Source organism: Vulpes lagopus, chromosome 8 (genome assembly GCF_018345385.1).
Source record: "Vulpes lagopus strain Blue_001 chromosome 8, ASM1834538v1, whole genome shotgun sequence".
Lineage (NCBI taxonomy): Eukaryota > Metazoa > Chordata > Mammalia > Carnivora > Canidae > Vulpes > Vulpes lagopus.
In genome coordinates, this window is record NC_054831.1 from 61646913 (window position 1) to 61674736 (window position 27824).

Here is a 27824-nt window from a genome sequence, read left to right on the forward strand (position 1 = left end):
ACAGCCCAGTTTGTTGGCTGCAGTAAGTGAGAGCATGAATGATCCTTTCAGAGAATAGCCCCATGTCTTTGATGTCTTGAAATAAAAAGATTATAGTCCAAGAAAGCAAGGTAAAAAGGATGTGACAATATCAGGTGGAAAGAGACAGACTCTTTCTTGAAAGAAATCTATGAGAAAGCCTGGAATTGTTCATGTTTTCCTCATTAATGTCTTACAATATTAAGCATTTAACTCAACTGCCAAAAGTAGTATTTTCAAAACCTGATAGAGAATTGTTTCATAAAAGGCTTGGGTACCTTCTAGGAAAATGTAGGAGATTAAAATCTTCTTGCACATTTTCATTTTAATATTTAATCTGGATAAAAGACCATAGTTTTAGAAAATCTGTGCTTGTATTTATGAACTCTATAAAATTTTAAAAGCATTTGACACCAGGGGTATTGCCATAAAATCATCCTTTTCCAAATATTCCACTATTCATCTTGTCCATCTCTGGACATTTTAGTGCTCTTCTTTGGTGTTGCCCAGATGGTCCTCTGCACAAGCAGATAACACCTTTCCTATGGCCTGCAATGTGAAAGCACCCCTGCAGGTGTACAACACAGTGGCCTTGATGAAAAGTTCAACTCCATTTATTCTACTCAGACCAAGGCTGTGGTGATATCATTAACACTCCTCTTCCTCCCACTCTCCTCAAATCCATGGCATGTCTTGATAGCAGTGCCTTCCCATTTCATCTGGAATCCATCTTTCCAACACTTCCACCTCCTGCGTGTATCACCCTAATGCAGTCCAAGCCACTCATCTCTTATCCAGACAATGGTGATACCTTCCTAATTAGTTTCCCTGTCTCCCCTGGCCCCCTATAGTCTTGATCACACAGGAGCCAGTGCAATCTTTTTGATGTAAGAGAATATCCTTCCTCTGTTCAAAACCCTCTAAACCTTCACTGTACAACATGAAATAAAATTCAGAGTCATTGACATGGTTTGTGGGGAATGCCTGCCCCCTGTGACCTGCTTCCACCACCTCATCTCCTTTGACAATCTTATTTACTCCTCCTGCTCCAGTGACAACCTTTGAATTCTGAAAGATACTGAAAGCATTTGAGTCAAAGCCTTTGCCTGTACCAGTCCTTCTAACTCAGAGTTCTCCTCAAATATCCACATGGCAGGCTCATGACTACCGAAAAGTCCTCTCATCACAGAAATTTCCTGTGACTCCTTCTCTTAAGGAGACCCTCCCGACCCCCTTCTCTCTCTTTCCCACACCTTAGTTTCCTCCTTAGCACTTACCATTTCCCTGCATACTATGCTTTTTACATGTACTTGTTTTCATGTCAGTCTCTGCCCTCTAGAATATAGGGTTAATGAGAGAAGGGTCTTTGTCCTGTTCTCTTCTATAATCCCTACAATAATACACAGAAAATATTTAGTTAATATCTAATAGATGAATGAATTCTATCTTATCCAATAGCATTGAGAGTATATATGCCTTTTGGGGAAAGTACTTTTTATGTAGTAGATAATAGTCTCAGAAATTTATTTTCTACTTTATATTTCCACAGTATATCAAGATTCATAATAGAGATATTTATGGCAGTAGTGGTTTGTCAGACACAGTCCTCAAAAGTCACTGTCCTATGAATAAGTATAACTTAGAAAACTGGCAGCAAGTTAACTGTTTCTCTTAGAAGCAGACAATGATGTCTACCTACCTCAGTTCTCTTTATAAATAGAGTGTTTCACCCTTGTTAACAGTTTACTTGTTGAAGCTTATAAAAGTCAAGATGGCAGTCAGTGAAACCACTGAACAGAGGCCTAAAAGAGTCCTTACAGATCATCTACAACTATCTTCCTAAAGGACTGGCCAATTGATGATGGCATTTTTTTTCAGTGACAGAAAACTGTCTACATTGTTAGCCTACCCATTTTGGCTTTGGATGGATTTTCCTTTGGGTAAATGAGTCTGTGTCTAGGTAACATAGACACATTGGTCTTCATTTTTTGGAATCCAGAGGAAAAAGAATCAACTAGGAAATGAAGAGATATAGAAGAGTGAAAGCAAGATGCAGAAAACGAAACTTTTCTGCTGGAACGTTCCTATCTTTCAAGTTTAATTGTACCTAGAAGCAAAGAGATATTTATCTGATTCCATGAAACCTAGGAGGAAGAATCATTCTTCATTTTATGTAGAAATTTCCAGAGAAGTTTGTATTTGCTCTTAGGTCTCTAATAGAAAATGTATTGGTTTGTATTGCTGTGTAACGAATCATCCCGAAATGCAGTTCCTTAAAACAACTCTATTTCTTATGTCTCACAAGATATCTATGGATCAACTTGCCAGTTCTATTGATCTGATTTAGACTCAGCTGATCTCAATAGGGCTTATTCATGTGCCAGCTGTTAGCTGGTGGATTGGCTAGAGGCTAGCTGGTCAAAGATGACCTCTGCTGGAAAGGAAACATTTCTCCCTGTGCCTCTCTTATATTTTCAGCAGACCAACAGCATACATTCTCATGGAAGGTCTGAAGGCACAAAAACATGTGACCTGAGAAATAAACTCTTGTATAAAAATAAAATATTTGGGATCCCTGGGTGGCTCAGCGGTTTAGCACCTGCCTTCAGACCAGGACATGATCCTGGAGTCCTGGGATCAGGCTCCCTGCATGGAGCCTGCTTCTCCCTATGCCTGTGTCTCTGCCTCTCTCTCTCTCTCTCTCTGTGTGTGTGTGTGTGTGTGTGTGTTTCTCGAGATTAAATAAATTAAATCTTAAAAAAATAAAAATAATAAAATAAAATAAAATAAATAAAATATTCATGCCAGTATAAGAGGTTTTTCCAATTAATAGCAATGCAAACTCAAGTTCTGCTTTGGGTAAGGGAAAAGAAGAAACACAATCGCTTACTACAGAATTATCAGTAAAATATTTCTCCACCTTGCAGAGGAAATTTGCAGTCATAGATGTTGGAGAATGAGGGAAGTGACAAATACAAGTTAGCAAAGCTTTCTTACTCTTGATCAGGCATGTATTAATAATGCTATTTAGCAATTGTGAGTTTGTCTTACTAAGATATATAAAATATAACTTGAACTGCAAATATTGTTAATGTTTTTTCTAATTTCTTATCTTCTTTAATTATAAATCTGTTGGGATGCCCAAGTGGCTCAGCAGATGAGTGCTTGCCTTCAGCTCAGGGCATTATCCTGGGCCTGGGGATCGAGTCCCGCATCGGCCTCCCTACGAGGAGCTCACATTTTCCTATGCCCATGTCTCTGCTTCTCTCTGTGGATCTCTCATGAATAAATAAATAAAATCTTTAAAAAATATAATAGTCATTATAAATTTGCCTATATATGTTGGCAAATTGAGTTTAAATAAATTTTTTTAAAGAGGCTGATCAAGCCCTGGCAAATTAAAAAATAAAAAAAGATTTTTATTTATTTGCAAGAGAGAGAACACAAGTGGGGAGAGGGGCAGAAGGAGAGGGAAAAGTAGGCTCCCTGCTGAGAGGGAAGCCTGAAAGTGGGGCGGGGGTGGATCCTAGGACACCAAGATCATGACCCCAGCCAAAGGCAGCTATTTAACCAACTGAAGCACACCCAGGCACCCGTATAAGTCTGCCTTAACCATAAATTACACTTATATTAGCATTTCTTCCTCAACATTGTGCATAAAACTGGGTAATAGTGCAATGTCCACAAAGAAAAGGATTACATATATCGATACTGAGTGTGGCTTAGTGATCACTAAATAAAGTATATCAGAGCTTCATTTAGTAAATGAACTTTTGGGAACAAAAATGTTGGCTTTGTTTTGTTTCTGCTGTACAAATATCAGAATACTTCTTTGAGTATGAGCCAGTCTCAGGGCTCAGTTTCACGACCCTGAGATCATGACCTGAGCAGAAATCAAGAGTCAGAGGCTTACCTGACTGAGCCACCCAGGCCACCAATAAGAATAATTCTTAATGCTGATTAAAAACTGGATATGCTGATATAAAATCAGCAATACCTTAACATTATTTATGACCTGACTAATATAGTACAAAAGAGTACAAATGTCATCTCCCATTTACTTGTTTTGAGATAATTCCATAAGTTTCAGATACATTAAAATTTCCTCTTAATTGGTTAATTTTAACAAAATAGCCCTGTCATAATTTCATGATGTCATGGACAAAAATAAGTCATACAGCCCTTGTTATAACTTCTCTCCAGGTTATTCTCCTTGCTTCTCATTGCTATGCTGTTTATTATGGTTTATACAACAAGGTCTAATCTAATATGTTCTTTAATGAATTATCCACAGATGGCCCACAGTCTGCTTATTTCACCTTAAGATTTGTTAGTACATTTATCTTTCCCTTGTTGTTTCTTGTCCTTTTATTTATTTCAGATGGTTTCATGCCCATTTTTATGTCTATAAAAAATGGTAATAAAGATAGTAATCATATCTCCAGTGTTTCTTCTCGAAATCTAGAATAATTGGCTCTAAGAGTTTGTCTCATTTGTAACTATTTCATATATTCTCAATGTGTTTTAGTTTTTTTAAACTGTAAATGTTGGGCACCTGGGTGGCTCAGTGGTTGAGCATCTACCTTTGGCTCAGGTTGCGATCCTGAAGTCCTGGAATCGAGTCCCACATCTGGATCCTATGGGGAGTCTGCTTCTCCCTCTGCCTATTTCTTTGCCTCTCTCTGTCTTTCATGAATAAATAAATAAAATCTTTTAAAAAATAAAGTAAACTGTAAATGTTAAAAATGTTTGTCATATTCAGATTTGGGTTCCACTGAGGTTTAAATTTAGGAAATATGACCTGGAGATGACCATAATAATTCATAAGTTTTCCATATAGGTTTCACCAGAATAGTGAAGCTCAGCATCCATTAACACTTGCCAAGTTTCTCTATCTACTAATCAACGACAGTATTGTTAAATATATATTTAGCAGCGTGCTTATTTGTCTTTCTCTAGGTTTTAGATCTGTAAGGATCTAAACAAGGATTGTAAACAAGGATTTAAAAAAAAAAAACTTTTTTTGCAGAAACAAATGGTACAAGAAGAGTCCCTATTCCTGAAATGACAGCCAGCACTAAATGTATTCGTGGTGTACCTATATGTGTGAGGCGTTTTCAGCATTCAGCATCAGTTAGATTCTTTGAGAATCTGTTTACTTTCATCCTCAAACAGCTGTCTGTAGGACTGGGAACTCTGTTGTTGCTTTAACCCATCAGAAGCACTAAACAGATGTAATGTTTTGGTATTGTATGTCTGTCTTCTCTAGTATTTCCCACTCTATCTCTCCCTGGTCCTTCATCTCCATCACCTGATTTTATTTAGTCAATGGAATGATCACGCTTCCCACCCCACCCCTAAATGAAATTCAAATCTCACACATTACAATCTGCTTTTTCTTTTTCAGATTCCCGTCTTGGTCACACAGATAAGTTCAACCAATCACCCAGTGAAAGTGGGGCTGTCTGATGCATTTGTCGTAGTCCACAGGATCCAGCAAATTCCCAGTATGTAGAAGAAGGGTAATTGCAAAATCTGAGCCTGCTGTGGGGGTAAATTTAAAGGCGATTGATCAGCCAGTTGTGATAGTTTGAACAACAGAATTACTTAACTGAATGGTGCTTATAAATTATATTATTTGGTTTATAACTCTTATTGATGTTTGCTATCTCTCTGTTACTCCTCAACTAATAATTTAGGTAAAGAGAAATTAAACAGCCAAGCCAACAATGTATAATTTGGGTTTCTTTGGGATACTTAGCTTGGTTGCACAGATGTATTTCTTTCATTAATAAGAAGAACATAAATGAATGACAGATTATTCAACTGATAGGTGCATGAGTTTTGTTTGTTTAGATTAAATTTATTAGCAAGAAAAGCAGCTTTGTGCCATTTTTATGTCTATTGTGTTTGTATAAGATTCTACAGGAAGGTGAAAGAGAAAGTATAAATTGAAGTAATAAATAAAAATTTCAGTGGAACTTTATCTTACCAGAGAAGATACATAATTTTTTTATTAAAGCATTTTTACTTATCTAGTCTAGTTTGCATTTGTGGAATAAAAGCATATGTGTTACTTGGGCAGCTGTTTGTCACATTAGAAATTCATAATATTAAAAATTCATCATATTAGAAATTCAAAAACCACTGTTAGTAGTAGTTTTGATCATGTATACAGGCATCATTTGAAAATTTCTGTTTTTTAAACCTCTATTTCAAGAAGAGTCCTGAGGGATACTTGGGTGTGTGAGTACTGAAGATGTTCATTTGTGTCCTAGACATGCTTATTTAAAGCAAGAGATGATAATAAAATACATCTCAAGATTAGATCATCTCTTTCCCTTTTTCGTTCAAAGTCCTTCTTATATTTCACTATACGGGTAGACCTAATTTATCACATGTGTATGTTTGGTCTTCCCTTGAACTAATTCTATTTAATTATGCCATCTCTCAAATACAGAAGGCAAATGGAGTGTAAATTATTTAGACTTTTAAAATTGTTAGAATTTTTGGATTGGCTGCAAACGTAATAGGGGTTATCTTACAACGGCAATTTAGAATGATGCTTCTATGTGGTAGTAATGCTTCGTGAAGGCCATTAATCTTCCACGGCAGTTTCTCTTTATTAGCTGAGAATTACTGGGAAGTAACATTCAAGGGAACTGTTAAATCAAGGCAGATTTTCCAGAAATGAAATTAGACAGTGAACAAAGCAAGGATGTACTAGTGTATGCAGGCACATAATGACATCCTCTTAAATAAGAGGCTGTGTCTTGGGAGAGCCAAGTTAATTCCTGTTTGAGGACAAGTATTTTTCACATTCCTTCTTTCAGGATGTAAAATCAAGCATGACTTGAGTCAATTATAACACAAGTAAAACTCGAGTTTTAGTTTATTTGTGGGTACTTTTCTTCCGAGAAACAACATTACTTGCAGCTTCCTCAAAAGACATCTTGATCTACATTGATGTTCTGACATCATTGATGTCTGACAATGTTTGGACAAAAAGACCCACCCAAGTACAAAAGAAAAAAAATTTTTACAAATGTATTTTAATATGCAAGTATTGTCTCAGAACCCAGGCATGGTAAAATTGTACTTAGTCTGTAGAGCCCAAATTACAATTTTGCATCCCTTGTTATAATGCAATAGAGTAACTATTATGTCCTGAGGAAAAATAACTTTCCCAAATATAAGTTTTATAGAGTAAATTGGCAAAAACCATATGAATTTTGGGAACAGATTGTGTCTAACGTTGAGACTCAACATGCATCTCCAAAAATTCCACAAGAGTCAAGTTTAGGGAAAAGCTTCTCTCAGGCGAGCTGCATCCCGGAATCCCATTCCCATGTCCTGTTGATCTCACTGTTCTATCCTGGGAAAATTAGCCAAGAAAGAATGGAAGTTCTGAGTTTCTAATCTACTCACCCCTGCCTTTAAATGGAACCACATTTCAGCAAGAAAATTGGAATTGATTTTTCTTTGTTTTCAATGGAAACAAGGTATCCTTACTATAATATTATAGCTAACCCCCCCCCCCAAAAAAAAGACTCTTTTCTTAGAGTCCAGGCAAATAATTTCTCAACAAAATAAAGACTGTTAACTATAAAAAAAATAAAAAAAATAAAAGTCTTTTGGGGAACAGAAAAATTTAAATCTCCTTAAACATCTGTTCCCACATTTATAAGGTATAAGTAATAGTATCTGTTACATGAGCTTCTCTATAGAAGGAGAGATATGGTCCCATTTTATTCTCAACCTAAAAAAAAAAAAGAAAGAAGAAAGAAAGAAGAAAGAAGAAAAGAATGAAAGAGAAAGAAAGAGAGAAAGAAAAAAAGAAAGAAAGAGGGATCCCTGGGTGGCGCAGAGATTTGGCGCCTGCCTTTGGCCCAGGGCGCGATCCTGGATACCGGGGATCGAGTCCCACGTCGGGCTCCCGGTGCATGGAGCCTGCTTCTCCCTCTGCCTGTGTCTCTGCCTCTCTCTCTCTCTCTCTCTCTGTGTGTGTGACTAATAAATAAATAAAAATTTAAAAAAAATAAATTAACCAAAAAAAAAAAAGAAAGAAAGAAAGAAAGAAAGAATACTTATTTAGGCCAGAGATTAGGCTAGCCCAAGATTAGCATGGTATAAATTATATACAACTATTACTTTTTCCTGAGACATATAAGATGATTGCTAGAAAAAAAAAAAAAGATTCCTAGAGATCTCTATGTTACCTATTTGTGCAATCAGAATTTAGATAAATATTTAAATCATTTTCAAAATTCTGCTGTCTTGTTTAACAACCCTCATTATTAGGAGTCACCCTCACAGGGAATTTAAGCCATTCATCTCTGTTTCCCCTTTTTCTTCTCCGGAGTGAATTTAGGGGAAAACTGATCATTATCCTAAGTAATGAGTGGTTTCATTTCTTCTCTATTGCAAGATACATTACATAGGACCCTGTTCTCATAAGATCAATTTTCTGTTCTTTTCATCATTTTGGTTACACGAGTTATAGAGCCTAGATCCTCAGCTTAATCTACCCATGGCAACATGGTAATGCAGACTGTAATCTTGAGAATAATTTTTCCCAGTGGAACCATTATATAATTGCTATACTATTCTTATCAGTTGGTGAAGGGTTGATAAAGCACTTGAAAAGCTGATAGGTAGGTTTAATTTGTTTATTGTAACGATTTCTCCCTAGTCTTTCATCATAATATTAACAACAAAAAACTTGCTCTTCAGTTTTTTAAAGGCTTCCAGATAGCAAATGAGTTCAATGTAACTTTCAAGCATAGTTTATTACTCTAGTCTTTACTTTTCAAAAGAGATCAGGTGATCTGAGAGTTTAAAATATCAAAGGGAATTCAGGTATTGTTAGTAAATTAATAAACAGTTATAAGGTTACAAAGGAAATTCCTTTGCTCCTTCCAAAAAAGAAAAAGAAAAAAAAACCCTGATGAAATTAACCCTTATATCTAAAAAAATAAAATAAAGGATAAAAATTAGTTAGCAGTCCAGAAAGTATAAGGGATACCATGGTAGGGATACTAATCATGAGACCTTGAGACTTTTATTTAATTCCTATAACTTTACATACAAAATGGTCATCTTAATAGATGCAATGGGTATATAGCATGCAGTGCTTGGCACCAAATAAGCACTGTGTTTGTGTGCATATTAATTGTTGCTTCATCATCAGCATTGCCACTTTAAAAAGACAATGGTGCTAAGATGTCTACACCCAGAACAAGGGCTCATGAGAGTGAGTCCACAGGAGATTTCTCCCAGAATACACCTCGATACCCTCTTTCTCTCAGAGGAGTTTATTCCTCTCTCAGAGGAATAAGTTTCTCAGAAACTTATTCTATCTGTCATTTGTGTTTTTGGTGTGTCTGTCTATGTGTATGCATGTCTCTGTATTACCTTCTGTTTTTCATAAAACAGTTTGTAGAATTTTAGAAACAAAAAGAACACAGATATCTACTGATCCAGCCTCCACAGGTACAGATGTGATAGTCCACATACAATGACTTCAGTTATTCATTACAGAAATCCATACTTGTGATTATAAGCATAGTGCCTATCAATTCCGAGAAATTTGTAAAATAACATAGAATGTAAAGAAGAAAATTTAAATGGTTTGTAAATCTACCACAGAGAGATAACAATTAATGTTTCCCCCTATCTGCATCCAAGCTTTAGTTTATAGGATATACTATAAAGTATAAATATATACGTTTTATACTTTATAGTATGCAAACACGTGCCCATTAAGAAAACTGACAATATTTTTGTCACCTATTTTTCTCTTAACATAGATAGCACATTTTTTTTCCTGCACTGCAGGAAATACCTAGCATGTGGCCATTAATAGTTTCAACAAATTCCTTTGTTTCATAATTCATGTGACCTGTCTGAACACTGGTTTGTCATGTTGGTTGCTTTTCATATTAATTACCAGTAAAACAGTGCTGAACATCTTTGTTTTTAAATGTTGACACAACTCTTTAGAAATGAATATGTGGCCATTGACTGTTAATAGTTTTTTTATGTACTTTGTCAAATTGCTGTCTATAAAGGTTGTACCAATTTAGTTCCCTACCAGCTTTTTATTAGATATCCCATTTTGCCAGATGCTCCCAGACACTATTATCATTTTTAAACCGTGCAAATTTGATAAGCAAAACATGATATTTCATTGTGGCTTTAATATTCTTTTGATTACCAGAAAGTCTTCACATTGTCATGTATTTGTAGGTCATGTGTAATTTCCATAATTTCTCGCTAAATAGCTTTATTAAGTAATTCTCAGCCTCGGCTTGCATCCTTCCACGTTCTTTTACACAGTGCGCAGAGGTCTTCCCGGATAAATGTATGGTTCTCACTACTACCATTCGTACTTGTTTGTTTCTCTCTGCTCCAATTTAACACTGTATTTCCATCTGAATCTCTAGGGTGCTGACCTTCTCCGTCGCTCCTCGCCTTTTCTCCACCTTCTGAGCTTAAAAAGCATAACATTTCCAGCAAAGAAAACCCAGAAAATCCACTCTTGCCTTCATGGTTCTTTTATCTGGAAACGCAAAGCAAGGCCATTTTAGCAATGTGAAAGTTAGTTTTACGCACATGCAGAATTCTTGTCCAAAAAAACCAAGCTGGAAAGCTGCTGACCTAACTTGAAATGGCTCTTCTACAAGTTAACGATAACAGCTATTTCTGAACCCTTTAGAATACTCCACCTTATTCTTCTCTCCAGCAGTCCATTATCTGCTTCTTTCTTAACATCAATCCCTTTCTCATAAGCATCTGCTGTTTTCAGTTTATTGACGTTGTTTGTAATATAACGTGCCCTGGATTTGTTGGTCATTATTATAAGAAACGTCAGCATTTTCCAAGATAAAAGTCACAACTAATTTGGAGAGTAAATATATTTTAAAGGATACTTAGAGGTTCAGTGAACTCTTTGAGGAACGTCATATATGGTTTGTCATATGTGGTGTCCTTAGAAACTTTACAGACCAGGCAGCAATTTTTCAAAGAACTCGACCAAACTTATGTTTACAGACTGAAAAAAAAAGAAGAAGAACCTTAACAAACAAAAAAGATTTTTTTTTTACTCTGCTAAATGTCTTAAGCTTTAATTCTCAAAAAGCATAATAGCATAGGCCAGTACTGTCTAATGGGACTTTCTGCACTGATAAAATATTCTAAATCTGAGCCATTTAGTATTGGTCTCACTAGCTGCATGTGGCTGGTAGCCCTTGAAATGTGGCTAGTGACATTTGGGAATTGAATTTTTACTTTTATTTCATTAATTAATTTTAAGTTAGAGATATACATGTGACCAGTGTTTACCATATTGGAAAGGGCAAGAATAGACCACATATGCATATTTAAATAAAATAAATATTAAATTTCAGGTATAATATTTATAGAACATACATTTTTCTTCTTCTTTGCCTTTCAAAAAGCCTTAGAATTTTAGATGTGATTAAATAATACATTTTCTAATATAAGCATTCCATTATAACTGATTCTCCCCAAATAAAGCCATTTGTAATTTTGATTCACTAGTAGGACACCTCCATTATAATTACGTAGCAAACAATAATTTAAAACAAATGAACAAAAAAGAATGTTGACAAACTATGGAGAAAATGAATAATCTTGGAAAAACTGAAGGTATTTTTTTCTTTCATAACCCAGTTAAAGCTCTTTTAGAATACTGAGCTTCTCCTGTTATTTTAAAGTTTTCAGGGTCTTTTCATTCATTTAAGGACACACATTACAAATCCTTTAGTAAATTGGGTCATCTTACCTTCTTGGTCTTCAAAATGGAAAGCACTTCAAAATTATTCATTTTACAGAAGATAAAGTTGCATCTCTTTCCAGCTTAGCTTCCTCACATGCTTTACTTCCCACATGCATTTGCCTACTCAAGGCTCAACAACAAAAAATAAATAGAAATCATGACATTCTCCCCATAAAATATCCTCTCATAAAACTCTTTCAGGATAGAAGGCATTATGCAAAATGATGTTCTATTGTTTAATACAGACATTTCAAACATACCCCATTTGATGATTTTGATTTTTAAAAAAGAAGCAAATGTTTAAGACTTTTCTGGATATTACAAATCACTGATGACTTATATCTAACATATTTCAGAATGTTTTTTAGAATTTCTATGAACGAAAAAGAATTCCTTCTGGGACCTATGACTAAAATGGGTTTTTTTTAATCTTTTTTTAATTCATTGACTTTTTATCCTATACCAATATGAGATAAAGTAAAATTTTACCAATATAGAATGTGTCTCTTATTTAATAATTTATTTCAATATAACATACTAAAAGTCACAGAAAGGACTTCAATACATTATTAAAAATTCAAGACATTTAAACATTTATATGTTTAATAAATATCTATTGAGTACCTATTAGGCTAGGATTTCTTGATCTAAGGAAGAGAAACCCAACCTAATGTACTTTCATTTTACCCAATATAGTGAATCATCTTTGCAGTGCTTACCTTACTGGGGAAAGCACAGAAAAGTAGCCAAAACAGTTCTCCAAAATAATCTAAGTAGAAATCTAATTTTTCTATCAAAGCCTATCTGCCTTTTTTAATTTTAAATTATAGCCTCAGAGATTCGATATTCCACTTTTCTCTCTCAATTTTGCCTTTGAATTTATACTTTCCTCTGCCTTAATTTTTCTTAATTTTTCCCTATTACACAATGAATATTTCTATTTTAATTTACACTTCCCTACTAAACAGAGAATATTTCTATTTTTAATAATACTGATTGGATACCTTTTCAAGCATGCCCACATGTTAATTTTTCCAGTTGGATTTTTTTTATAGAAAGTTTAGTTTCTTGGAAATGTTGGGAGTTTCTCTTATACAAGTACCAAACAATTGCATGATTTAGCCCTAAAAGCTTTTTTAAAACTTGATTTTAAAATACAGAAGTCTTACTGCATCTCCCCCAATTTTTTTTAAGAAAGTCACAATTTTCTTTTCTCTCAGAATAAAACAGAGATAATCATGATATTGCCAATGTACATTACAAATGCTCCCAAAAAGTCACAGAAATAAAGTGATATATTCCTCTGGGGGGAAGCACCATGTTCAGAGGAACATTCCCTAGATCAATGGGAACCTTGATGTTAGGCCTGAAGTCCCCATGTCACACCAGCCCACTAAGATACTGCTTGACCAGTTACTGTCCCAGTGCTCGTTCTGGTTCTCTTCTTGAGCAGAGGGTTTACTGAAGGAAATCAGTACATGCGTTTTGTTTAAGCTGTTAGTAAATATACATGGATGGAGGAGAAAAGTGAAGTTTGGTTTTAGATGACGTTTCTGATTTTCTTTAGGCATGCTCAAATAACTCATGAAATCTGACCATTGCAATTGGGGTTTTAGTAGTTTCCTGGAACTTTACAAGCAGTGAAGGAATGATGAGAAGAAAAATCAAGAGGTTCATATTAGTACTTCATTTTTCTCTGAGTTTTGTTGCCTCATCCAAAATGAATTACATTATTATTTAATAGGATTAGAATACAGAAGGAATAAAAAAATGTTTGAAACAAAAGCATCTTCTGTTGGTAGGTGCTTGATATAACAATGCCAACCAGCTATTTCTGTTGATGAATTACAGTTTGTGATTCACTGTTATAATGCTGGGTCTCTTTTATTTTCTCATGTCCTCATGCCAGATATGAACTCTTAATTATGCAATACATTTACTATTTAATTAAAGAGTTCTCAGTGAATGGTGCTGTGTGTGGTGGGCTCAATTGGAACTCAAAAAAAAAAAAAAAAAAAAAACATTTGGGACCAATCATTAAGCATTGGCAATGCATCGGTGAGGCAATGTTAGCAAATCTTTTACTTGACAGTTTAGACAATATTAAAATATTTATATAAATGGAAGAATCTGCCAATTTAGGAAATTACTCATACATTCTCTATGTGAATGTTAGCTTTAAAGACAGGCAAATAAACTAGATCATGGCTAATCATGCCACAGGGTACTCATTAAACTGTGTTCATTTCGGCCAGAGCGAATATTGATTGGAGAGGATTCCTGGTGTTTCCATATGATCACTCTGTTCCCTCCTGTTAATTTTGCTCAGAATTTCTAAAAGATGCAATTCATTAGTCATACTTTGAATCATATCACCTTAAGATTTTGGATACTAAACTTTATTCTCTATGTATTAGTCTACTCAGAGATTTCGTTTCTTTTTTTATTATTTTTAAAAGCCCCTAATGGGTATTATAGTTGAACTTGGTTTAGTGAAGTTGTAAGAAATCAGTTAAAGCTGTTTCAGCACTACTAAGACTGTTTGGTACAGCATTATTTTGGCTGACTTTCTAAAGAAGACACATGATCTAAATACATTTCTGGAATCTGATGAAAGCTTCTAATATTGGCAGGAGCTACCAGTAAATACATTCCTAATTACTTGTTTCTGACAGGGTATCTCTGAAATACAACAAAAATGACCATTTGGAAGCTGTCATTAATTGGCAGGTCATCAAAAAAAAATCATTCTCATTAATTTTAGTTTTGCTAAACTCATTTCCTCCCTATAGTTGGAGGGGTCTTGAGCAGGTGATAGAACTAGCATAGCAAGAAAGTTCACTTTCCTTTGACCCCATATGCATAATCAATAATTCACTTTCAGAGGCTCATAGTCATTATGTCAATAGTTTGAGATTAGGAACTTATAATATGAAGAGAAAATTAGTATTTTAAGCACCTCTGAATCTGATAGATACTGAGTGAATTGAGTATGAAAGAGACTCAGAAACCCCCAAACCAGTGATCTCATGGCAAAGCCATGTTATTTACTTATTTCCAAGAACTAAACTATTTAGTAAAATACAAGGGAAAGCAGTATATAGGTAAATGTATTATTTAGACAAAGCAGAAACCAGGTAATCTTTTTATGTACTTTAAAATTAAAACTTTAAAAAAATGCCTCAGGAAACCTTATAAATACGGTGAAATTAGCATTTTCTCTAATATTTACTAATGTTTACACCTTGAAAATTATATATGCATCTTTCCCTTACACCGAAAAGAAATGAGTCGGATTATGGTTCTTAAGCAGTCTTTTCCAATCTGATAAACCTGAAGGTACATTCAGCATATGGATTTTAGAATTTCTATGAGCCCCCAAAAAGTTCATTTTGGGCTACCTCTCCTTCCTCTTCCACAGTAGAATTTCATGGTGAATAATCAGAAATGAGTGAAAAGATATGAGTGGATAAAAGTAGAAATACGTATAAGTAATGTTTGACTTTGCTCCTGGGTATGTAGATATATCTACATTTCCTGAACACTTATAATAAAAGCTCACTATCTCCTGGACACCATATTCCTGAGCCATATCCTACAGGAGATCACTGTTGAGTCAATTGATTTTAGTCAAAATTTAACTGTCTTGAAGCAAAAGTGGAAAACATATTCCTGGAAGCCTGATTTCAGAGTCTTAGTGTGATTTCAGTGAGTTTAGGCCTGTAGAAATAGACTAATACATGCAGCATATAACCAGCATGATGTATAGTTGCCATATTGAACATGTATTGAGCACCTGCAGTTTGAAAGGGATTATTCTAACCAATTTACATTTTTTAAGATTTTATTTATTTATTCATAGACACAGAGAGAGAGGGGCAGAGACACAGACAGAGGGAGAAGCAGGCTCCATGCAGGGAGCCCGATGTGGGACTCGATCCCTGGTCTCCAGGATCACACCTCAGGCTGCAGGGGGCGCCAAACCGCTGCGCCACCGGGGCTGTCCCAATTTACATTTATTATCTCATTTTATTTGTCAAAACAACTCAATGGTATAGATACTATTATCTCTGTTTTATGGATGAGGGAACAATATACAGAGAGGCTAACAAAGGAGCCCAGGGTCACACAGATACCAAGCAGCAACACTGGGGTGTGAACCACACAAGACTGTTCAAGAGCATGTACTATCAACCACTATGACATATGACTTCCCAATATTTGATACATATTTTTTCAATAGACATATAGCATCCCAAATAATTCCTGATAGAAATGATAATATTCAAGAAATGCCTTCCTGTCATCACAAACATTTCAAGAGCTAAATAAAATGCTGCTAACATTACTTTTCCATTACAATTCACCAAACTCAGGCAAGCTTATTAGCATAAGGCTCAAGTCTTTCTTTAATAGGAAATTTTAAATATATTTCATCAACAGTCTTAATTATAATAAAATCTTTTCCATGTTTATCTGATATTTAATTATTAAAGTTTGTGTCAAAGTCTTCCACCTAGCCTATTTCTCAGGGATACTGTTGAATTTGCTGATGAATGATTATAAATTTGTTCATGCAATATAAGCACTAATTATCAACTTTCCTCAGATATGATACTGTATATTTAATAAATATCAGTACTAAATTTTTAAGATGGCTTAAGTACTGTTTTTCTTTTATTAAAGAAATTTCATTCTAAATCTTTAAAGCAATCAAACTCATATTCTGGTAAAAAGTAACTTTATTTACTAGGCTGTGAATTTTTTTTTTTTTAGGCTGTGAAAAATTTTTAATGGCTACTCATTCTTAAAGGACTCACTTTAGCTTTAGTTTTAAAGAAGTGGTGTCATCTTACCTTCTTTTTTATGTGAGACTCTTTCAAAATATATAAATCTGTTAAGAAAATGTCTTCAGTATATCCTGGGTAACAATGGAGTGGAGCCCTGCTAGCAAAGTGCGATATCTGAGACCATAATCAACATTTCAACTTCATTGATTAAAAAAAGCCTTCTGGGTATATCAGCACATGGTTTTCAGGGTTTTTTAATGATCAATCTCTTCACAGGGATTATTTTAAATCTTCATTTTAAAACCAGCCTAAGTGAAAAGTGTATCATTCTACATCACTATCAGATTATGTTTTATAGGTGCAGAAATCTTGAAAGATGTTTTTTCTTTTTGTTTTTACAGATGTCCGAAGAAGAACAATTTATGAATACCACCGAGTAGAGCTACAAATGTCAAAAATTACCAATATTTCAGCTGTGGAGATGACCCCATTACCTAGTAAGTTACCTTGTGAACAGAGCTAGGTGGGAAAGTTTAATGATCTGGTCTGTTGATACCTAAGTATCTTGATCCTGTGTGTATATGGAGGTAGGTGGGTGATTTTTAATTATGGTTGAGGATTCTTTCTTTTTTTTAAATTTCTCTTCATGCTTCCAATGAGTCTTGATAAACCTATTCTGTCTTGTTTCCTAGCATGTCTCCAGTTTAATGGCTGTGGCCCCTGTGTATCCTCTCAGATTGGCTTCAACTGCAGTTGGTGTAGTAAACTTCAAAGGTAAAAAAGAGTAATACAGAAAATTTAAAAATCTTTCAGAGACTTGTTGCTTCTAACTTTTCCATTGAATTTTAGAGGTGTCAGGTTTATCAAATAGAAATATATGAACAAATGTATACATGTAATATAAAAAAATATGATCAAAAGGCAAAAAAAAATGCTTAGGATTTTTAGGTATTTTAGTGTTTTCCTTTGATCACTCAAAATTATCAAGAACCTTCAGAGTCAAAAAAACTAATTATCTGATATACATGTATGATCACCATGAGGCTTAAACTAGATGGTGACTGTGATTGATGAGTGTAAATTGAAGCTCTTGGTCTATATTCTTCAGAAAACATGGTATGACATGTCATTACTATAATAAGGACAGTTTATCTATGATCACATGTACATTCTTAGTAAGTTCCAGTGGATATCTCAAAGATTACTAGTGAAATTTAGAGATGTGGTCTATAGTTAGGAAATAAAGTGATACTAACTGGCCCCCATGTAAATAGAATGCATGGTCTGATTTTTCACAGATGGCAAAGAGGAGCTTTTAGTCCCTAGAGATTTTCAGAGAATAAATGAACATTTGTTAGAAATACGGAGCAAAGACTTTTACATGTGTTTTGTTATTTACTCAACCATTTTGTGCATCAATTATGTGCCAAACACTGGGAAAGCAACAGCAAATAATATAGATGTGGTTCCTGCTCCCCCCCCCCCCCATAGCGTTTACTGTGTCTTGGGAATAAGTCCCCTCCACCTTCAGAGTCTATGAAAAGTTCTTCCCCCAGGTAAAGAACAGAGTCTTCAGGCTTTTCATCTGTGCATGTTGCATCAGAGCTTCCTGTTGTAAAAGCAGCGTCTGTCTTATCATCTTGCTGCAGCATTTGCTCTGATGATAGAGGAATGTTCGGGAATACTTTAAAAGTTATTGAAGTATAAAGAATAGAATGCCAATACCTTGATAACAAGCTTTAGGAAACATGTTTAACTTGATAACTTTGGGGCAACCAGTACAGTATTGTGGATAGAACAATATTATTTATTATAACCTTTGTTCTGTTTTCAGTACAACCTGTTCCAATCATTTCCTTTGTGTAATGAATATCAAATAATGAAAAAGTGAGTGGGAGATTAACATTCTTAAAAGGAGATTTAAACTTAACTGTATCTCCAGAATGGAAAGAACTGCCTTAAAATTAAGAGTTTGTGCTTGTTTATATTCATATATTGTTGACATACCATAAAAGTTACATGCATATTGGAAGTTATTCAAAATCTGTTTAGATAACAGCCAAAATACACCCAGGAGATGACACTTTAATATGTATAGTTAAGTAATACTGAGATCACACATGAAAAACTCCCCCCCAAAATTAGTGAAAGGCCCTGGCTTGAGGTGTGCACCTAATTCAAGTTCTGGTCCCCTTCTTTGAGAAGTCTCCCTAAACCTACTATGTGAAGTCTATGTGCGGTGCCCAACCCCTGTGTTTCTTGAACATCCTGGGCAAAACTCCAGCATCAGCAGATACCATAGGTCTTATAGACACTTGTTCTTGTGTCTGTCTCCTTTGCTAGCTGTGGCTTTATGAAGGTGAGTGGTCTTTATATCTCCAGAACCTAAGAATGTACCTGATAATGCATAAAATGATGAATGAATGAAAGATCGTTAGGTTCCAAGTGAAGGAATCATGATTAGATTTGTCTGGGAATGGTTTCTGAGGATGAGAGACTTTCAGTGCTGAAGCTAGGAGAGTCAAGGAATACCAGCAGAGTTAGCCACCCTAGCCAGATTACTATTGGGACAATTCTCGACTGAAATAAGATTATTGTAAATGAAGGTTTAGGACAGTAGTCTAGAAACCTATCTTCCACCAAATATATAAATACTTACATATTTATATATATAAATATTATAAATATATATTTAAACATATATATGTGTATATATACATATGCTTAAATATATATTTAAATATTTAAACCTATCTTCTACCAACGATTTCATTATTTAAAAATATTTTTGATGAAAAAATATATAAACAAATATATTATATATTTATATAAAGGTCATATAACTATATATTTATATATAAATATTATATATATTATATATATTTTAACAGATGTTTAAAGTTCCAAAACAAGCAATTTTGCATAGTTGCAAATTGCATTATATTAATACTTCCATTTTATTCAGAGATTTCTCTGCCAGACATTGTGCCAAAGAATTTTCAAATATATTTAGCTAGTACAAAATTTGTACAGTGGAGGAAATTGAGGCTTACAGAAGCCAAGTTGTTTGTGCAGGGTATTATAGCTCTTTAGTGATAAGTTTGAACTGAAACTAGATCTATGTGACTCCCAGTCACTGGTCTTAACTCCTCACCCATCCTGCCTCACACCTGCCAGGCTGCAGATGCACTAAGCAAGTTAATCTTCATAGCTTCCTTAAAAGTAGTAGACATACTACTGAAAAATAAATATTTTTGTAATTCAGACTGCAAGAAAATTGCATGGTTTTGAAACTGGCAAAAAAACGTATGCAGAAGAGAATCAAAGCGTAAGGCTTTTATGTATTATTGAAAGTGTTGTTTTTAAAAGATTAATTGAAAAAGGAAAAGTGGTGATGCATTTGAATAAGGAAGGAATTCATCAAAGAACATCACTTTAAAAACTACAAGTTTTCTGCATGTTACCATTTGGTGTTTTGCTCAATACCAAACACTGGTTTAAAATCTTGGATTTATTTTTAATTCTTCAGCAACTCCGTTATATACATATCAAAACCTGCCTAATTAATTGGTTTAACTATGGCTCATTGCACTTTTGTTCAATTTAATTTCCCCACTGCATTTTATTAATTTCTCCTTAGACCTGTGAGCTTCAAAACTTTGTTTTGCCGCCCGGAAGCATTTCCCCAGACCTTAGAGCTTTTATTAACAAGTTCAATAAAACAAGAGAAGTCTTATACTAAGCAGCGCAAAAATTGCCTCTCAGATTTTTTTCTTCCATCCTTTTTACTTTCTCCTTTGTGCTCATTTACCCCTGAATGATAATCAGTTGGTGGTGATTATTGAACTCTCAAGTTGGACTTGCTCTAAAAAGATAAGATAATTTTAATTGGCTTGTTTATTTCCTTTAATTCCTATTTTTCAGGAAGGAAAAAGTAAGACAAAACGTTTGCAATGGCCTATCTAAAGTCTAAAGGAATTTGAGTTATTAAGAACATTTGATGAGATCTATGATCAAAAATGTTTACTAGAATGGGTGGCCCATTACTTCTAGGGAAGAATGCTTTTGTTTCTTCACTGAAAATTGAGATAACCTGAATCAGCCACTTTCAACCATGCCTTTTATTTTCACCCATTCAACACAAATTTTTGAGTGTCTTTGTGTTCAAGTTACTATCCTAGATTATGAATTCAGTGGCGAACAAACTTCCCTCATGGAGCTTACATTTTAGTATGAAGAGAAAGAATTTAAGCAAATAGTCTGATGAGTGCTATGGCAAAAGAAATAAACAGAACATTATAAGGGAAAATATAGCAAAATCAGTAAGAATAACAGGAGTTTATATGTTGATATCATGTTAAGCAACCTAGCCTTTTTGAAGGGACCTTGGTTTCAAGCCTTCATCTTCCAAAAGCCTATTTTTTTAACTGAAAATATATTTTGGCTCAGGGCACCTGGGTGGCTCAGTCAGTTAAGCACCCATCTCATGATTTTGGCTCAGGTCATGATCTCAATGTCTTGAGATCAAGTTGTGTTGGGCTCCACACTGACCATGGAGCCTGCTTAGGATTCTCTTTTCCCCTCCCTCTTCCCTACCTCTCCGCCCCCACCCTGTGGGAAGTATGTATGTGTGTGTGTGTGTATGTGTGTGTGAGTGTGTGTGTCTCTCTCGATATATATATATATATATATATATATATATATATATATATATGAAAATTGATAGCCTATGTATAGGCTCTTAAGATATCCATTCACTCATTCATATATTTAAAAAATTTATTGAATTCTTTCTACACTAATCTAAATAGCAAGCACTAGTATAAATACTGAGGTAGTTCAAACAATAACCAGGTATTAAAGCCAAAGTTCTATTGGATCTTAGAATTTAGCTTTATTAAGCTGGAAAACAAATAGATAACTAAGCAAAAAGTGAGTTGATGATGAGTGATCTGTTGAGTTTGAAAAAGCCAGTGGCTGCTCTGGACTGGGTGGCCAAGAAAGACTTTTGGAGGAAGTGACACTTAGAGCTGAATGTTTGGGAACCAGCTACATCTACCAAGGAGAAGGCAAAGAGTATTTCAAAGGAACTGGCAAATACATTGGCCCTACAGTGCATGATCTGATGACAAAAGGAAGAAGTGCAGTGACTTGGGAGCATTGAGGGTTGAACATGAATAGAGAATGGTATCAAATGAGGTCAGGCAGATTGCAAAGTACCAAGATATGGAAAGCCTTGTGCATCAGGAGGGGTTTTATTTATTCTAGGGTGATGAGAAGCCTTTAGATTCTAGGAGAACTTAAGCAGAGGAGTGATGTGATTTCATTATATATTAAAAATGAAACTCTGGGGGTGCCTGGCTGGCTCAGTGGGTAGAGCATGGACTTGATTTAGGGTCATGAGTTTGAGCCCCCTGTATGGTGTAGAGTTTACTTAAAAAATATTAAAAATGAAACTCTGCCTATTCCAAGGAGAATAGTTGGTTTTATATACAGGTGTGTGTGTGTGTGTGTGTGTTTGTGTGTGTGTGTGTGTATTTAAGATTGAAAAGGAAGAGAATAGTAGAGAGTGTGTGCAGTATTCTACAGGAGGGAGGACAGCTTCTTGCACAAGGATGATAATTATGGGGATCAGGAGAGATGAATGAATTTGAAATATATTTGACAGGGGACAAATTACTTACAAATGGATTAGAAGTGAAGGAAGAAGAGAAGATAGGAACCAAGACTGCTTTCTAGATTTTTATTTGAATAATTTGGTAGATGCTGGCATTCATTTTTTTTTTTGAGATAGGTAGGATGGCACAAGAAATAGAGTCAGAGGGGGTGGAATAAAGAGCTTGGTTGGGGACAAGTTTAGTTTGAGATGTCTATCAGACTTCAAGTGGAAATGTTGAGTATAGTGGGAATATATAAACCAGAAATTTCGGGAAAAGGTTGTGGCTGGACATTCAGATTGAAGGGTCATTATCATATTGATAGCATTTAAATTCATGGGGCTGAGTGAGATCAGCTATAGAAAGAGTGTAAATTGAAAATAGAAGAGATTCCAGGAGCTAGCCTCTGGCATGGCATAATGAGGTATGATGCTAATTTTTCATTATGTAAGAATTTTTTTAAATATATTTGTATACATGTTTGTATAGACAGAGAATACCTCTAAAAAGATACATAAGAGATTGATAACAGTCTTTGTCTCTGGGGAAACAGTATTTGTCTCTGGAGGCAGGCATGAGAATGACTACTACTGTTTATTATGTATTCTTCTGTATAATTTGAATTTTTGCCACATGGAGTTGGAGACAAAAGGAAGAATCAACAGAGGAGAGATTAGAAGATAAATATTTAAGGGCAGAAATGTAGTCTTACTCATTTTAATGTCCTCCACAGCACCTAACACCATGCCTAGACTAGGACTCCAACACATACATTGGACTAATCATACAGATGATCAAGGCCAGAAATTTACACTTTCATGAAAATTCTAATTGGTCACTTTGGCTGTTCCTACCCATTGCCTTGTCAGTAGCAACCATGTAACTATAGAAAGGACTAAGCTGATGTTTAGCATAAAATGTCAACATTTATAATTCACCATGTTGAATAATGGGGAGTTAGTCTCTTGGTGTCTCACTTTTAAAGAATTTTTCACATTTTATTTCCTTAGCTCTGATCAAAGTCATAAGACTACTGGTAAAAATTTGGGAGTAAATACTTTCCATGATTCCACCCATCAAAAGAATAAGTAGAATAGGGAAATCCTTACTAATGGTAAGACAAGTAGCTATTGAATACTTGTATCACATATTTACTTAGGAAGATGCATGACATGAAGGAAAACAGTTTTTGAATAACTGCTCTATATTTGTTTTGACCTGTTATTTTTGTTGCATCCCTTGAACGTACTATGGCACTGGCTGTTATTTTCCACTGAAGTAACTGGATTTGTTTTTTTTTTTAAATTATTATTATGATTCATGAGAGACACAGAGAGAGAGAGGCAGAGACATAGGCAAAGGGAGAAGCAGGCTCCATGCAGGGAGCCCGATGTGGGACTCCATCTTGGTACTCCAGGATCACATCCTGGGCTGAAGCAGGCACTAAACCACTGAGACACCCAGGCATCCCTGGATTTCTTTACTTGTTACAAAAAGAGAAATAGAAAAGTATCATCTGTAATATATTTCAAAAAATTTTAAGTATATATAAAGTCAGAAATAGTGGCTAATAATTCATTAATGATTTAAAATGTGTTGTCAACCTCAATTAATTAAGGATAAAAATCTTTTTATATAGACACAGCAAAGTTTTTGAAAATAGAATGTGCTTATTATCATATGCTCATTTAGCTTATGGAAATTAGGTATGGGAGGAGAGAGAGATGGAGAAAACAAATTTAAATAATGCAGCCAATCCAACCTTTCCCTAGTCAGTAATTTTTTTTTGAAAATTCAATACAGTAATTTTATGCTTCTGAATAGGAGCACCAAGTAGACTTGAATATGCCTATCTCCTATGGTTTTATTTCTATTACCCCGGAACATATAGACACATTTGCAGGATTGAGTATGATTTTAGGGTTTACCTTAAAGTCTTAATTTAGTCTAAGAAATGAGAAGATCCTAAAATCCACAATTTTTGAATGACATTCCATGTATTCTTGGAATATATGGCCCACTCTGAAATTTTTAAAATTAAGATTAATCAATAGAGTATCATTATACTTGTTTATGTGTACTTTTTATACCCTAGGCAAAGCCATAGCCTATAACCCTTTTGAGAGTATGGTCTAAGTTCATATTTGAGGCTACTTGTAGACTACACGTTTACATGATTCTTTAACATAAGAAAACCCATTGGCTTTGGTGTTAAGATGTGAAGTTCAGGCCTATTAAATAGTAGCTATTTGGGAAATCCAGTAGCCCTGATCCAAAAATTAATTATAACTGTAGGCTTATTTCCGTAGACTGGGGTAAAATAAAGTTCTACTTGGAAATGCACAGAATTTCAGATGGATATTTAGAACTTTAAGAATTTAAGAACTTTAAGAATTTTAACTACACTTTTATTGGTCTATGTTTCAATATGCTGACTTTCTTCCAAGTTGAAATCACCTCCATCTGCTTATCAGAATTACTGATTAGTAATATTTTGATAGCTGAAAATGTTACCATTTTCAATAAACTGAATGTTAGGTTGAAATGCAAAACATGAAGTTATTTATAGCAAGCATAATCTCTTTTTGTCTTTGATAGAAAGTTATGTCCTTACTGAAATATCAGATCCAACAAAATGATTTAATTGATGAAAAATTAATTGGAACGCTTTATTGCCATACTGCCTAGTCATGATAGACAAGAAGAGAATGCTGTCGTTTCTGATTGAAGACATCAGAGAAATAGTAATCTTCAATTTATATACTCAGCAACAATGGATAAGGTCTGTAAAGGTCTGAAAACTGGTCTGAAAGTAGTGAGCTCAGTAGCCCAAATCCACACCAAATGAGATTCTGTCTCTTTAGTGAGTGCTTATTAAGTGTATTAGGCTTTCTGTGTCAGGAAGTACTAGCCAGCCAAGGTTCAAGAAGAGCCCGGAAGTGAGGAACCACTCCTGCATTATTCAAAAAGAATCAAAATTCCTCAAATTCATAGTAGAGAGGTAGTCATGTTTTGTTGTCCCACATGGATTAGACTGGTCGTCTGAATACCTAGTGGCCTAGCCAACAATTAGCTGACTGATCTTGGACAAATCAATAAAGCTCTTTGACTTTATATCCTGATATGTAAAATACATATTTCATCTAGATATATTTGACTCTTGTATTCTTTAATTCTGAGTGGGCCTAGGTCCAGGGGTTCTCAAATATTAGTACAGCTAAGAATTGCCACAGGAGCTCGTTAAAATGCAGATTTCTCTGAATCTCAGAGAAATTGGTCTCCAGAGTGGAGTCCAAGAATTGAACTTTTTAATAAACTTCTACAGGAGATCCTGAGATAATCTGAGACAAGCTTGGTGGAAATGCTGATCTTGTACACATGAACTGAAAGTCTTGTAAGCCCACAGTAGTTAAGCCAAAGTTGCATGGAATCACTTATTCTTACTTGGGGATAGAAAAATATAGAAAAAAAGTTCTGAAGATAAAAATATTTGTTGTTAAAATCTACTAGGGGTTAATGAAATAGGTGTTGATAAAAGAGAGCAAGAAGTTTTTGAATAAATACAGTGTATGTAATAAATAAATCAGGAGATTTGGAAACATTGTTTGGTAGTTAAAATCATTGGAACAGTTTTGATTTCTGAATTTTTTAAATCACTGCTACCAAAATAGAAATTTACTAAAGGAACTAAAGTGCTTCTAGAAATTCCATATAATGAAGATAATTGTTTTTTTTTTTTTTTTTTTAATTAGATGATTAGCGTTTATTGAAATATAACACATCTTCTCTGTTATATTTGATTGTCAAGTTTTTCATCACATTTCCTGTATTTTCTTTTATGAACATATTTTGTTTCAGAACATTAAAGGAAGGCATAAAGTCATGAGTAACATTTGTAGTATATGGTATCTACAGAGCACTTCATAATTACCAGATTACTTCCACATGGATGGATTATATGACTATGTTTCTCACAATAACAAAATAAGTTACACGCGCCAATTATTATCATACAAGTTTTAAAGAGAGAAAAGGGGGGGCAGCCTGGGTGGCTCAGCAGTTTAGCACCCCCTTCAGCCCAGGGCGTGATCCTGGAGACCTGGGATTGAGTCCCATGTCGGGTTCCCTTCATGGAGCCTGCTTCTCCCTCTGCCTGTGTCTCTGCCTCTCTCTCTCTCTCTCTCTCTCTCTCTCTCTGTGTGTGTGTGTGTGTCTCATGAATAAACAAATAAAATCTTAAAAAGAGAGAGAGAGAGAAAGAGAGAGAGAAAGGGACACAGGAAGCCTTGAGAGTTTAGGCAGGGTTATGTAACCAGAAAGCTTCTGAATTTTATGTGGAGTCCATGGCTTCTATGTTGTGTCTGGGGCTCTCCATACATAATTTTTTTATATGAAGACTGTGTTGATACCCCCCATACCTTCCCCATTCCCCCACTACTTATATACAAACATGAAATCTAGGTCAAGTGTACACTGTTCTGGACATCCCTGTATCATAGAAATTATCACAATACTTTATGATTTTTCCCCTAGTTTCACCAGTGGGCCCTAAGGTCCATAGTCCCTAAAGCTAGGAACCATACTTTCTTCTCCTTCTTCCTCCTCCTCCCTCCCTTCCCCTTCTTCTCTTCCTTCTGCTTCTCCATCTCCTCCACCTTCATCTTCTCTTTTTCTTATTTTGTTTGCTCCACCCACACTCACTTTATTAAGTCCCATAAATCCTGCCTTTTAAGTGAGTCACTAGAAAATTAACATATGTTAATAATCAGAAGGCCTCTTTCTTCTTGGAAGGTAAAGATAATTTTAAGATTAATAACAATATTTTTTTTGCTGGAGTCTTTTGGGTTTTCCTCATTAAGTATCATGTCATCTGTGAAGAACAAGAGTTTGAATTCTTCCTTGCCTATTCTTTTTAAAAGTTTTTATTCACTTATTCATCAGAGACACAGAGATAATTGTTTTAGATAAGCAATTTTCATAAGAGATAAATTGAATTTGAATTTATTTTAGTGTAATTTATAATCTTCTCAAATTTAAAGAATCTTAGCATTTCAGTTAATTAGCTTATTCTGAAATACAGCATAAACAAAATTGTCTTTTAAGAATACAAAATTGAAGTCTGATTTATTCCTTTTGAGCATTCCGAGCCTAGATTAAACAAAAAATGTACTAATTCTTTTTGTGTGAATTAGTTATAACAGTGTAATAAGCTATGATTTTATGTTATCTGTTACATGAAAACATTTTGAAGTATATTCAGATATAGAGAATAATTTTGAAAAGATCTAGAAGATGCTAGTAACACAGTTGACCTTTTAGGAAACTGCCATGAATTGGAAATTGACATAAAAAGACACTATTACTATTTCATCCATATTTCCTTTTGTAGAGTTTGAATTTTTATCACATGTACATATTACCTATACTGAATTAACAAACAAATATATATTTTTTAAAACAAAGAAAGGAAATATATGTGTTAGGAAATTCTGGATACTCTCTCAGAAAATTCTAAAGTTAAATAACCTTTCAGGAGAAAAAAATGATAAATTCTTTTGT

General features: G+C 34.6%; 1 protein-coding gene across 2 annotated transcripts in view; it reads left to right on the forward strand.

The window, feature by feature from the left end:
• Positions 1-27824, forward strand: part of PLXDC2 (plexin domain containing 2) — a 451801-nt gene that overhangs the window by 331230 nt on the left and 92747 nt on the right. For both annotated transcript variants that reach the window (XM_041765805.1, XM_041765806.1), the window contains 3 exons: positions 5426-5525; positions 17010-17105; positions 17301-17382. In XM_041765805.1, coding sequence (XP_041621739.1) covers positions 5426-5525; positions 17010-17105; positions 17301-17382 — 278 coding nt within the window. The remainder of the gene's footprint in view (positions 1-5425; positions 5526-17009; positions 17106-17300; positions 17383-27824) is intronic.